This window comes from Astatotilapia calliptera, chromosome 20, assembly GCF_900246225.1.
Source record: "Astatotilapia calliptera chromosome 20, fAstCal1.2, whole genome shotgun sequence".
Lineage (NCBI taxonomy): Eukaryota > Metazoa > Chordata > Actinopteri > Cichliformes > Cichlidae > Astatotilapia > Astatotilapia calliptera.
Window position 1 is genome coordinate 17,912,982 of NC_039321.1, and position 13,845 is coordinate 17,926,826.

The window sequence follows — 13,845 nt, forward strand, 5'->3', positions numbered from 1 at the left end:
TTCCAGTGTTATTGGCAGGACACGTTTTTTGTTTTTTGTTTGTTTTTAAACAGCATCCCATCAGCACTGTGACAAGTCCCTGGTTCTTGATAGCGATTAGTGCAGTAGCTGAGTGTCAGCTCGTATATTAACTGCTTCCTGTCATCAGTAATCCAGGATAGAGACTCCATATTTAGACGTCTGTAAATGTAAGAGTATGAGCACCTGTCACATGCAGCTGGTAATGCCACACCATGCTCCACACAGAGATAACAGCAATAAGTATGACTGCTCAGATTATCAGTAAAAATATGAAGTATTTCTATATAAGCTGCCAGTCAGTGTGGTGTTTGTATGTGTTTTCTTGAGGCAGGCGGGCGATGAAACGTAGACACCCCTGAAGATATTTAATGTGTGCGTTCTGTGTATATGTTTCAAGTTGTAAACCAAAGACAGGCTGGCTGACTGTGGTCATAGCAAAAAACAGTGCAGGTCACAGTTCAGTCTGTAGTGGGCGGGGGGATCAAACGCATGAGTTAGCATGTATACTTTAAGGAAGAAGTTTATTGCATTATCTATTTATTTATCCCTTACTAACCCAATGATCTAAATTTGTGCAGGTGCTATTTTGATTTCTCCACACAAACACACACACACCCACACACACACCCACACACACACACACACACACACACACACACACACACACACACACACACACACACACACACACACCGATTGCTCCTGTGGGAAGTGTGTTATTACAGCTGAGTGCAACTGGAGAATGGTAACAGCCAGCACAAGCTTTTAGGATTAAGATTGGACCAACATTAGAGAGTAATACCAGGACATGAGAGGATGGGCTGGAAAACAAGAATGGACACCTGCTCGCTCCGACGCTGTGCAACAAAACAGCCTAGTGAGAACTTTAAAGAAGCCCTGGCTTGAGCTTTGTTTGTTCTACAGTCCAAACAGGCTTGGAATATTTTTCAAGAGATCAGTATAACAGCCTATATTTGTAAAAGTACTCAGTAGGTTAAGGCCTGTGTTTAATCCTACATTCTGAACCTGTGAATCTCTACATGGTCTCCATGGTCTGCTGAGCGTTTGGTGGCCTGAGCTGGAAAGCAGTGCAGATGGAGTTTGTTGTTTTGGACCAGAACTGGTCGAACACGTGTTTTGATTTTCGGCTTGAATCTTTACAGTGATACCTACTATTCTCTAGCATTTGATTCACATCATTTTTTTAAACAGACACATACTGTGTCAGCACATAACAAACACCTTAGCAAAAAACCCCATTTAAATTCACATCTTTATACACTTACTAGCAGCCTGTTGCAAAAACATATAATTTGTTCCCATTTCTTCAGTTACAATCTTTGGAATCTATGAAAAATGCCAAAGATAACAGCTTGGCAGGCTTAAAATAGGATTTTTGCACCCAAAATACCATTAACTGTTCTTACTAGCTATTACCTGAAAACCATATGGGCATGGTGTGCAGCCTCCATCCATTTGCTTCCGCTTATCCTTTATCAGAGTCGTGAGGGGGCTGGAGCCTATCCCAGCTGTCTTAGGGTGAGAGGCAGGGTACACCCTGGACAGGTTGCCAGTCTGTCGCAGGGCTAACACATAGACACAGACACCCATTCACTCTCACATTCATGCCTATGGATAATTTAGAGTTTCCAGTTAACCTTTCCCCAATAACTGCATGTCTTTGGACTGTGGGAGGAATCCAGAGTACATGGTGAGAACATGCAAACTCCACACAGAAAGACCCTGGCCTGATGGTGGAATTGGACTCAGGAATGTGAGGCAACAGTGCTAACCACCGTGCTGCCGTGTGCAGCCTGTCCTTAAAAAGAGAATTGAGGAAACTAGACAAGTGGAGGACAAAGAAGTGGCAGGCCTAAAAATGATCTACAGCAGATGAACAGTATCTGAAAGTTATGCCCTTTAGAAAAAGTAAAGAAAATGCAGCAAAGACAGAAGCAAAGAGAGATCTTCATCAGAAATGGTCTCAGTGAAAGGCTGGCTGAGACAAAAGGCTGAAGTATGATGAAATCATCTGGAGGTTAGGATTGTCTGCAGTCATGTACAGTAAACACACTCCAGCTATAGTTTCGTGTGCTTTGCAGCTGGAAAATTTCAAGGAGACGCAATGCCATCATGTGTCATCTGACTATTAACAGTTCTTCATGTGAGGTCGACAGGCCTCTTGATATCTCACATCACACACACCCAACCCTCATTCCTCTGCCTTCAACACGCTTCCCTGTTTTACGAGCCAGGAGCTCCTTTGCTCCATGGCATCCACTATAAAATGTGGTGCCATGTAAGAGTGTTAACAGCATGGTGTTGGCAAGAAAAAGCAGACTCAGCCACTGAGATGTGAAGGAGGCTGTAAGATCAAGTGTACAATATATTTGTCAAGATTGTGCCAGGTGCTTCTGTTAAACTTCTTCCTCAAAAGCTGAGCTCATCTAAATGTAAAATCCTCATACAGAGAGGGTTTTAAATTGCAATCTGTTTTTAAAAAATGGAACTTTCAGCCAACCTCTGTTCTAACGACTTTATTTTAATCCTTAAGAATGTGCTGCAGGCAGGTTTAGCAGTCTGTGATCCCTGTAGCAGCTGTCGTTCCCTCTCTTCCCTCACTCTGTTCGGCCTTGTGTGACGTTCGGCTCATCTTTTAGGGGCGCCTTCTCTCTTTTATAGCTTTCCCAGCATGCACGAGACATCGAGGAACAGAGAGAGAGAGTTTAATCTGAGGCTGGTGACTGAAAGATGCAAGTCCTGCAGCAGAGCAGGTGAAAACCTGACAGACTGTGAGCCAAGACCCTGCGGGGGGATTTCCATGTTTAGACCCTGCTGACTGCTGATTCCAGCCTCCTGAGAGACTAAGCAGACCCCCACCACAACCCCTTCTACCTCCACCACCTCCACCTCTCAGCTGCTTAACTAGATTCAAGGGCAGCAACTGTAATCAGGGCTACTTGCTTTTTTTCCTGCGCCTAACTCTCTCCTCACTTTATGCCAAAAAATCGGAAATTTTAATGTACTGGCGACATCTGCTTAATCGCACCATGCAGAGGAGCCCCTGCCTGCCTCATACAGAGGCTGAACAGCATCGTGTGTGAGTATAAAACTTTCTGCATTAGTATCATCATTATTATTTCGTTTCTTCTTTCATGTTTTTATGTAGCCTTGCATTCTTGCGTGACCTCAAGAAAATGCAACTCATCTCCTAAACTCTTTTTTTTTGACATTATCGATAATTATTTAAAATTTGCCCCTAAAATCTTTCACATTTATTCGCGTCTAGCTCTTAAACTCTACTGTATATGTCCCTCTGCTGAAAACAGACCTGTGATCAGTATTTCCAGACATGACGTGACTCCGACTCCTCGGGCCATCTGTGTATTGGGAGCAGCTGGCGTGCAGAGTTATCAGGTTGCGCGGAGATGCTTCTAAATGATTTACAGCCTAGTTAGAAATAGTGCAACTTCCGGTGCTGCTTGTCCACTCTCAGCTGGGCAGTGGGGCAAACGTCCACGGCACGCTGAGTCTGTGGGAATCTCCAAAAGTAGTTCAGCTCTCAGAAACTGACACACATATGAATACACTGTTTGAATTTCTGGGTTTGTGTGTGTTTGCAGGAGTGAGGGTGGCGTGTCTAACAGTTTCAAAGCCCTTGGATGCCAGGAGCAGCTGGATCCCAAGGACAGTCAGGTCTCTGAGGACCCCCAAGAATACTGTTATGGTAACTCACACATGTATCCTAACTTTTATCCCGAGCCTCTCGAAACCCTCAAAGCAGCTTGTACCAGGATGTAATTAAAGATTCTTTCAACATGCTGACTCTGTTATTCAGAGCCCGCTCCAGCTGGAAATGATGCAGTGTTTATGAGAATGGGCCGCTGTTGCAAGCTAAGTTCCTGTTGGCAGCATCATTTTGAGACACTGAGCGTTGCTGCTACAGTTTACAAATAGTTTTCGGATTTTTGCCAGAAGAGTTGTCCAAGTACGACGAGAGGAGCGCTTGGGCAGTGGATTGGACAGCTTTAAAAAGGAAACAGTTACCAGATTCTGGTTTGTGGAAACAAGATTGGATGAGTCTGTGAATATAATGCAAAACTGCACACTGAGCTGTTTGAAAGAAATCTTAACATGTCAGATACTGGACAGAGTAAAGTCTACTTTTAGGTTTGTCAGATTCACTACACATATTACCCGCTCGTATATTAAACACACGCCTGATATCATGTACTCTCCATTGTGCCACCATTGAACATGGAGTCATGCACTCTGAGACATCTCAAGATCCCCTAAGGATATCAGACACAAGGACATTATCATCAAATCCTTTCATCTTTTAAATTGTGAGGTGGGGTCTCCATGTATCCCACAGATTCTCAGATTCAGGAATTTGAGAGCCTTAGTCAACCCCTGAGTAATCTGTCATGTCTATCAAACCCTTCATCCACATTATATAAAAGAAACAGCGACTTCAGTAGTCCAGTTCACTTCAGTAGTTGCCCTTTTACAGATACTTTTGACCAAGTCACCAATCCGTCACAATTTGGCCTTTTGCCAAAGTAGCTGAGGCCTTCTTGCACATTTCTCTTCACTCCATTGCTCATTCATGACTGTATATAAAAGATATATGCATATAAAAGATGGCTATAGCCCCTGAGACCTAACCCTTTGATTATGGTCTCTTCAGTTTGATGTCTCAATGTTAGCATTTTTGCTAACATTGCTAGCTAGCTAAGCTTCATTGTCTAAGGAGCTTGGAAAGAAAAGCGTCTGGACTTCTTTGAGTTGCTTGAAAACGTTTCACCTCTCATCCGAGAAGCTTCTTCAGTTCTAAGGGTCAAATGGTGGAGAGTCCCAGATTTAAACCTAGTGGGAGTAACCCCCCACAGAGGGACAAAAGGACCCCCTGATGATCCTCTACCTAATCACATGAGCCAAGGTGTGAAAGCGGGTGTGGGTCACAATCAGCCAGGGTTTCGGGTGAGCTCATTGTGAAACCTGGCCCACAATGAGCTCACCCAGCTCCTTAGACTACGATGACCTGGATGACTGAGAACCTTCACAGACACTAAGCTTCATTCATAAACCACATGGGTGCAATATACAAGCACAAATAAATGTGAATTAGTGCTAAGAAACAGACTAATAAAAGACTAAAGTCTAACTGACTGAAGCTCATGCAGTGTAGGTAAGATCTGGTAGGCCACAAGAACCATTTTTGTATTAGTAAAACTACATTTTAATGACGTCCAGTTGAATATTTTAACATGAAGGTTTGCTATGATTGACTTGCTTCTGGGTCAGTCTCAAGTGAACATTGGAGTGTGTTTAGCAGTGGCTTTGATTTTCAGACCAGGAAGTTGCCGGTACTGTATTTGCTAATATTCACTGCATCTTTATAAGGTCACGGCTATAATTACCTCCACCAAGGAAGTTTTGTTTTTGGTAGAACATGCACGAAAAAGCTATCTGCAAACACAACAACTCAAAAGATTTGTAGGGGTGTATAGTGGGGTCATGTTAACAATCCATTAAAATGTGCCTTTTATCCACCAAGCTGATGCAAAGTGAATATATACAACAACAACAACAACAACAACAAAAACACTATTGCTTTAAAACTGCCAGGAGAGAGAGCTGCCTTGGTGGAGGTTTGTGCTCTTGGAGTGCTTCGTGTAGATTTAACGTTTCAGGCTCCATTTACTGAAATGCAGCAGTTTGAAAAGGAGATTTTGACTTGGGGTCAACTTCTTACAGGTCAAGAAGAAGGCAGGTTCAGACATAATTAGAACTAGACAGCCTATGTATAAGAAGAGCAAACCACAATGACCGAGAATATAAGATCACACACCTACCGTATTGTGAGTTGACTATAACGTGACCATCTATTTAAGTTTAACCTTAAGGTGAGCCAATATAACCCCTTTCCCCCATAAAGACAACATTTGACAACCTCCACTGTACCCTTATTGACAAATTCTGACACAATAAAGTTCTAATTTAACAGACACTCTTGACCACTCTTGGTAACTTCTGATGTAAACACAGTCATTTTATTCTATTAGCAGCCTGAATTATGACAGAAACTGCTTAGCTCAGAAAACAGCTTTGAGGGACTCCTGTTTGGCTTTTGAGGGATAAAAAGTCAAAGATGATCATAAGAATCCATGCATATTTTTTCTTGTGCTTTGCTTGTGTAAATCCAAAGTGTGGCTTCTCATAAGCCTCATAGCTGCACTAAGCCTGTGTGCCTCTCTCATTATGCATTGCTTTAATGCGCAGTATCTGGTTGCCAATTTGCTGGTCTGACCTTGGTCCTCGCTTCTTACCTGCCAGCTGTGCAAGTCTTTGTGTGTACCTCATATATCCTCTGCTGCGTATGTGATACCACCGGTGCCTGACACAGTAATAAATCACAGGCTGGTGTATCTCATGCTTAAATTTAATAGACACAGAAATTCAGTTTCAAGACTGCTGACAATGTCCAACAACTGTGTGTCATGCTTGCTGAAAGAGAAGCGATACAGACGTATGCCTCGCCATTTTTCTCTGTCCTACTAGCAGATCTGAATGTATTACTCACTAACAGACATGTTATAGCCTATAGGAAGTTGCAACGCCAGAAATAGCTTTAGCGGCTATATTTTTAGTCATCTTTCAAAGCTCTCTAAACAGCATATGGAAAATCCTTAGCGAATGATAACAAGGTTTCAGATGTCAGGTCATATAGAGAAGTGCCTAATCACTGAAACCTAGAATAAATTCAACCATATAAGCAGTTCAACTAGAAATGGGACTTTGTTCATTCATGTCATTCTGCTTTTATCCCCCCAAGGTGGGTACCACCCCATCCAGATAGGGGACACCTTCAACAGAAGATACCAGGTGGTGTCCAAACTCGGCTGGGGTTATTTCTCCACTGTATGGCTCTGCCAGGACCTCAAGTAGGTTCATTTTGAGACTGTGTGATATGATCAGGGTGGAAGCGGTGGAGAAATTTGATCTTATTAGGCATCATATAATTATAATAATTAAAAATTGGATCAAACAAATATTTAGTTTGAGTCTTTTACTTTGTCCAGTAACCAGCATGCACATCTGATCTGGTGTCTGTGTTGGCAGGCTAGGTCGGCGTGTTGCTGTGAAGGTGTTGAAGAGTGGGGCTGGCTTCACCCAGGCTGGAGAGGATGAACTGGCTCTCCTGCGATGTGTTAGTGACCGTCTGCTTGTGAATCTCCTCTCTAAGCGCTCTGTCTGTCAGATATTTTTCTCTGTCATATCTTTGGAGCATCACTCTCTGCCAATCTTTTAATAAAGGACGAATCATCCCCTCCCTCTTTAAAAAAAATCTCTTCTTGCTCTTCTTCCTCTTTTTTCATCCTCTCGTCTCCTCTCTTTCAACAGGCCAGTGGTTCTGTGGGCCGTCATCCCTTTGGCCAAAGGATCGTTCGACTGCTAGATGAGTTTAAGCTGGTTGGGGTAAATGGGGTACGTATCCTTTTTGGAGATGGGATTTCTTGGGCGCATATTCCAGAATCCTTTGAGCTGTTCCATTACATCATTGAAACAATCAATGTCAAAGTATTAAAATGTGAACATGTTGTAGTGGATGTAGTTTTTGCAGCAAAGTGGTTTGGGAAACTGACCTTAATGTATGGTGGTTAGACATTTGCCTAGTGCTGGAGCTGCTGGGGCCTGACCTGAGATGCTTGCAGCTCTGCTTTGGGAATCCAGGACTGTTGCAGCCTTGGATCAAACAAATACTTATCCAGGTAAGACAAAGCAGACCAGAAAACCCAGGCACCAGAAATCAAGTTCATATAAGGTGTGTTTAATTTAAACTTCACCTCTTTGTTCAAAATTTGTGGGATAATCTTTTAACCAATAGGTTTTTGTACAGTTTCCCATTTGGGGAAATTTGGGGTAATCATTTCTGAACAAACAGTTAGCGACCTTGATCTTAATGAGATCTCTAAAAGTTTCAATCTGGTTTTAATCACTACACAGCACTGAGACAACATGTTTAGGGGCTTTTAATGATATTCTTTTAACTTTGGTTTCTGGCAGCCCTACCCTCTTGTTGTTGGACCTGACAGCAGCCTTTGACACGCTGACCATGATATCCTGCTATCACGGCTGGAATCTTATGCTGGCCTAAAAGGCTCTGCTCTTCAGTGGTTTTCTGTAATTCTCTGTACTTTGGTTTGGACCAGGCCTCTATTTATTGTCACCAAATGCAGCTGCTTTTCTGCTAACTGGCACAAAACAGAAGGAGCATACCACCCCAGTGTTGGCCTCCCTACAGTAGCTTCCTGTTCCTTACAGGAGCCAACTTAACATTTTACTTTTTCTTTTTAAATCACTAAATGGCCGAGCCCCTTCTCACCTGTCTGAGCTCCTATTTATTTATACTCCAGAAAGAACCACGAGGTCCAGGTCAAAACTAACTTTAACTATTCCACGGTCTAAACTTAAATCTCGTGGTGACAGAGCCTTCTCTATACCAGACTTCGTCTTAATGTTAGATCTGCACAAACGCACAAACTTTTTAAATCGTTACTGAAGACACATTTTTATGGTCTGGCTTTTAACGCACGTTGACCTAAACATTTTGGTTTTAACAGCCTTAGTTGTTGTTGTTGTTGTTTTTATTGACTATTACTGATTTAATTTATTGATTTATTGATTTTATTTTTTTCTCTTCTATATTTTACTGTATCACTGTTGTGCATTTTATTTATTTTAGTGGCATTTTACATTGTTAAGCAATTTACCAACAGTCCATGCTGCACAATGTTAATCTAGGCTAATCATTCTGGCTATAGCTTAGTAATTTATAATAATAATAAAAAGAATTTTCCCAAAAGTGTTGCTTAAACAAACTTTAATAAAGGAAGATCTCAAATTGTGAAAACACTGACATGGTGGGGGAATCAACGAGAGCTGATTCCCGATTCCTGATGTTTTTTCCTGATAAAATCATCGGTGAGGGAGCAGGAAAGGAAAGGAAACATCATCAGATCTGTGTATTTTTCTATAGGTCCTGCAGGGGCTGGACTACCTTCACTCTCAATGTAAAATCATCCACACAGACATCAAGCCAGAAAACATCCTTGTGTGTCTGGAAGAGCAGTCCCACAAAGCACCAGCTTGGGGCAGCAGCTCCTCCTCGTTACAGACTGGGAAGGAAGCCAGTTCACCAGGCACGTTTTATTTTGTCCTTCATTGCTACAGATGCTTGAGAGTGTTTAAGAGTTTCAGTAATAAAAAGGTTCAGCGCCAGATATTTTTTATTTCTGATGGGCCGTATAGGCAACCATGCAGCTGTAAATACATAAATAAATATTTGCTTCAGTATTTGTGGTGTTTGTTTTTGTGCTAAGAAAAAAATAATGAAACTAATTCAACAGATAATCAAGCAAATACATTAACCATGCCATCCCAGCTATTAGAGCTGGACAAAAACAGCTGTGTACTATTTAATTTTAATATAAAACATTTATCTTGGAAATCCAAATTCATAATAATAATAATAATGTTTGTTTGTTTTTTTCTCCCAGAAAGCAATCGGGTAAACCCGTACAGCTTAAAGGAAATTGCAGTGAAGATTGCTGACTTGGGGAGCTCCTGTTGGGTGGTTAGTATTTACACTTATACACTTATAAAACTTTTGGTTTAACATATTTTATTAGTGTATTATTAAATTGTATAAAGGGTCAGCCACTTTATGTTTTTGTCATCAGAAGCTTGCAACATTAGCCTGAAAGGTGACAATATTATATGTCAACATTCTGTTCCAAAATGCTCTCTGCTGCCCCCAAGTGGACAAAAGTATTGTATTCACTTTTGGTACTGTGTGGATGTAGTTTGATCACATTTAATTATCTTAATAGCTATAGAATTGAAGAGGTTCTCTTAAAAAGCGCTATAAATCCTCCAAAGCAAAGAGGAACTGAGGTTTTGTATTGTACCTCCACACTCAAAGTAAGAACTCGAGCCAGATTTGGAAGAAAAAGGCTAAGTTTATTGTAAGAAGTGTAAACATGATGCTTCAACTCTGCTGAGAAGCCACACTGTAGAACACAAGTGACAAAGAAAATAAAACAACGAGAAAGGGAATAAAGAGGAATAGATCTTTCTGGCTCTCTGTCACATGCACACGCGCACACACACCAAATCACCTTTAAACCCTTCTGTCTGTCATCACCAGTACAAACATTTCTGTGAGGAGATCCAGACCCGACAGTATCGCTCACTAGAGGTTTTACTGGGATCTGAGTATGGCCCACCTGCTGACATCTGGAGTGTCGCATGCATGGTGAGAGACAATCCAAACTAATGTGATGTTCACACTTTGAAATATTTAATCCCATAATGTTATGTTTATATACCATTCCATCAAATGGGAATTAAAGTAATTTGCACAATTCATAGCTAAAGCTATGCTGCCCTGTAGCTAAATGACCTATAGTGAAACCTTTCTGATAAAAAGCTATCTGTGCATTCTTACTTATTCTGTGTGTCACCACTAAATGTTCTCCTGAATTCTCTCAGGCCTTTGAGTTGATCACTGGAGACTCACTGTTTGAGCCCAGAGCCAGTGAGTCCATTTCCCTGGAGGAAGGTGTGTTTAGATGGCTGTGTGACGAGCACTGACACGGGATTAAGTGAGATTACACCATGCCTTCATTGTAATTAGGATACTAATGCATTCTGTGTCATGCTTGTATGTGTTTATCCACCTCAGATCATATTGGCCAGATAACGGAGCTGCTTGGCAAAATCCCGGCCGCTGTTGCCTTGTCGGGTAAATACTCTGCTGAGTACTTCAGCTGCAGAGGTGAGCATCTACCTTCACTTCCAGATGAGATCTTTCTTCCTGTGTTAATGTGTTGTTATTGCTGCCAGTGAGCTGCTCGTCTGTTGTAACAGTTTATGGTTTTCATCCAGGCGACCTGCGTCGTGTCGGTCTGCTGAGGTTCTGGAGCCTCTATGAGGTTTTGGTGGAGAAATACCACTTCCTGTTGGAGGAGGCCTCTGGGTTCTCTGACTTCCTACTTTCCATGTTGAATTATCACCCAGAGAAGAGGGCCACTGCTGCACAGTGCCTCCGCCACCCTTGGTTGACTTCCTGTTAGCTTCTTGTTAGGCCTCTGCAGCCCTTATAGACAGATGCTTCAAGTTGCTGCTAGACTTTGTCGATTTCAGGGCATCTTTGTGTTTTCACAGCATCTGATGGGCTTCTTATACAACATTCAAAAAAGAAGAATTTGAACTTCGCTACAAGAGCCCAGCAAAGCACAATGAGCTTTTTCAACTTCCTTGTGATTTTTTTTTAAACAACCATGAGAAGCTCAGCTCTGACGCTGCTAATAAGTGTGAAGTTCTCAATCTGCAACCAAGTGTGGATTTATTCTTTAGTCATTTTGAATATGATTTTCTATCTGAGAATGACTCAAACTGTAATCATTTGTTGATCTTTTACAGTGCATGTGCTCGTTTAGTTTAAGTTTTGTACAGTAAAGTGAAGCACTTTAAAGAACAAAGTGACATTAGAAGGAGTGCAAATCCAAGTCAAGCCTTTTTTGTTGTTGATGTTTGTTTTACATGAGCTCAAATCATCTGATTAACCCTAAATTAATTCTGTAGCGACTTGTAAACCAGAAAAATATGGGTTTAGATATAACCCCCGCAGAGCCTGATTACAACATCCACACCACTGAGTCAGCCTAGAATCACATTAAGAGACTGAAAAAAATTCCAAAACCAAAACAATCTGAGAACTGTGTGCAAGTGCCAAAAGAACCAGTGCTGTGTATGGTTCATTTAAAAGTCCAAGCTATCTGACAGTTTTGGTCAGATCATTTTGTCTTTCGTATGTAAAAAGTTTACACGTAACTGGTTCTTATACTTAAATCTTCAGCAAGGACAAGTAAAGACTAACCTGACAATGATTTTCAAGAAAAGAATCTCTCTACAGTATTTCAAAAGAAGCAGGATGTTTCTCTCGCTGAAGAAAAAAGTTTTATAGAAATATGTGAGAGAAAAAAACGACTTCAGCTTCATTGGTTCCTGACCTCAGTAAATACATCTTACTTATTTATTTTGTAAATCATGACAAGCATTTGTGAGCAGAGGAACAATGAAGCAGGATGCGCTTCGAGGCTGGACTTCACAAAAAAGGGTCTTCCAAAAAGGTCACCATGGCTGCCCCCATCTTTCATATACAGTCTATGCTATTTTTCTTGGATGGTGACTGTTAATGTACCAGACGCTGCATTTATTGGGGTTGAGCTTCGTATAAAAAGAACTTTCTGGCACTGCAAACAGCTGTCCATTTCAATAAGTCATTTAGTACAAGTACAGTTCACTAGTGACCTTCTTCACATGTGAAACACTTTGAGTCGATACATGTTCTCAGAGACAGGCGCATTCATTCAGCATTCACCTGGTCATCAGTGACCCATCTAGTGTTGTAGTTAGGGCTGGGTTTTGTTTCTGCCACATGTTAAACAGGTGGATTTTCAGGTAGATTTCAAATCTTGTCTTAAAAGCTTGTTTCCTCTTTTGGTGTTCAAAATAGATGGAAATCCTTCAGAAAGCCAAACCCTATAGTTGACAGTAGATGGGTTACACAGACCTGGGGGACGGTCAAAGGTTAATGCCATCTGTTGCAAAGCTCTGTAGGGTGAAAATTACAGATCAGAGAAAGAGATTGTCATTGAAATACACTCATGTTGAGCGGAATAACTGGAAAAGATCATATCCGACTGTCAAGCTAAACCAGAGTGTTGGATTATCATCAAGGAGAGCACAGGGAAAAAAGGCACATAAAGCTACACATTCTAATAACTTGACCTTATTCCTTGTAACCAGAGCATCAAATAATAATCTGACTTGTCCTCATGAAAACTAAGCACAGTAACATCAGCAAAGTTGCACTGACCAGGACTCTCGTGTTAGGACTGCACAACGTTTTTAGGGTGTATGTTTTTTACATATTTTATCTTTTCATGTGAGTTCTCCTGTAGTGTTTCATCCTATCCAGCTGTAGGCTCGACACTCCACCAGTGGATTTTCTTTATAAACGACCGCATAACCACACTCTATCCTGATCCGGCGACACTTCTTGGGCCACGAGGTGGGTTTCATCGGGCTGCAAAGGAGAAGCAGGGAAGAGAGAGGTGCTTTCATGAGGCTACAGTCATTTTAATAAATCAGCAGTGTTGTGCAAGTTACTTTAAAAAAGTAATTAGTTATAGTTACTAGTTACTTCTTCAAAAAAGTAACTGAGTTAGTAACTGAGTTACAAGATTCTAAAAGTAATTAATTACTCAAAAAGTAACTATTGCGTTACTTTAAAAAAAATGTTTAACCCTCGGGGGTCCAGGGTATAATTGGCCATTTTTAACTACTTTTGATTTTCCCTCCACATTTTACCTTTAAAAACGATTTACTTTGCCTTGTTTAGTATCATTCTTTTCAGCACGACCTCACGTGTCTGAATTTATGTTTTATTTTGACATACTGTATTAACACAATTGATCTAAAATCAGACAAAAAACATAAAATCCGAGTTTAAAAAGTGATATTTTTTACTGTAAAAACCACAAACATGTTTATTCAATTATATTTCATAACTTTAAATGCAAATATAATTTGTCAATTTTAAAATCCTATGCATAAGTTTTGCAAACAACAAAGTTATTTGCAGTCATTTACCTTTTACCCCTTTTTTAAATAACCATTTCACACTATTTAGATAATAATCAGGTGTTCTGCATTCAATAAGATGCCACACAAATTATTTGTGCCACTCCA

General features: G+C 40.9%; 1 protein-coding gene across 1 annotated transcript; it reads left to right on the forward strand.

Annotated features, from left to right (window-relative positions):
- Nucleotides 1-2,653: 2,653 nt before the first annotated feature.
- LOC113013919 (SRSF protein kinase 3) lies at nucleotides 2,654-11,607 on the forward strand. The gene is made up of 12 exons (XM_026155154.1): nucleotides 2,654-3,121; nucleotides 3,645-3,748; nucleotides 6,860-6,968; nucleotides 7,147-7,234; nucleotides 7,429-7,516; nucleotides 7,690-7,796; nucleotides 9,065-9,227; nucleotides 9,585-9,661; nucleotides 10,235-10,342; nucleotides 10,579-10,648; nucleotides 10,772-10,864; nucleotides 10,975-11,607. The coding sequence occupies exons 1-12, from the start codon at nucleotides 3,042-3,044 to the stop codon at nucleotides 11,160-11,162; spliced, it is 1,275 nt and encodes a 424-aa protein (XP_026010939.1). The 5' UTR covers nucleotides 2,654-3,041; the 3' UTR covers nucleotides 11,163-11,607.
- Nucleotides 11,608-13,845: the final 2,238 nt, after the last annotated feature.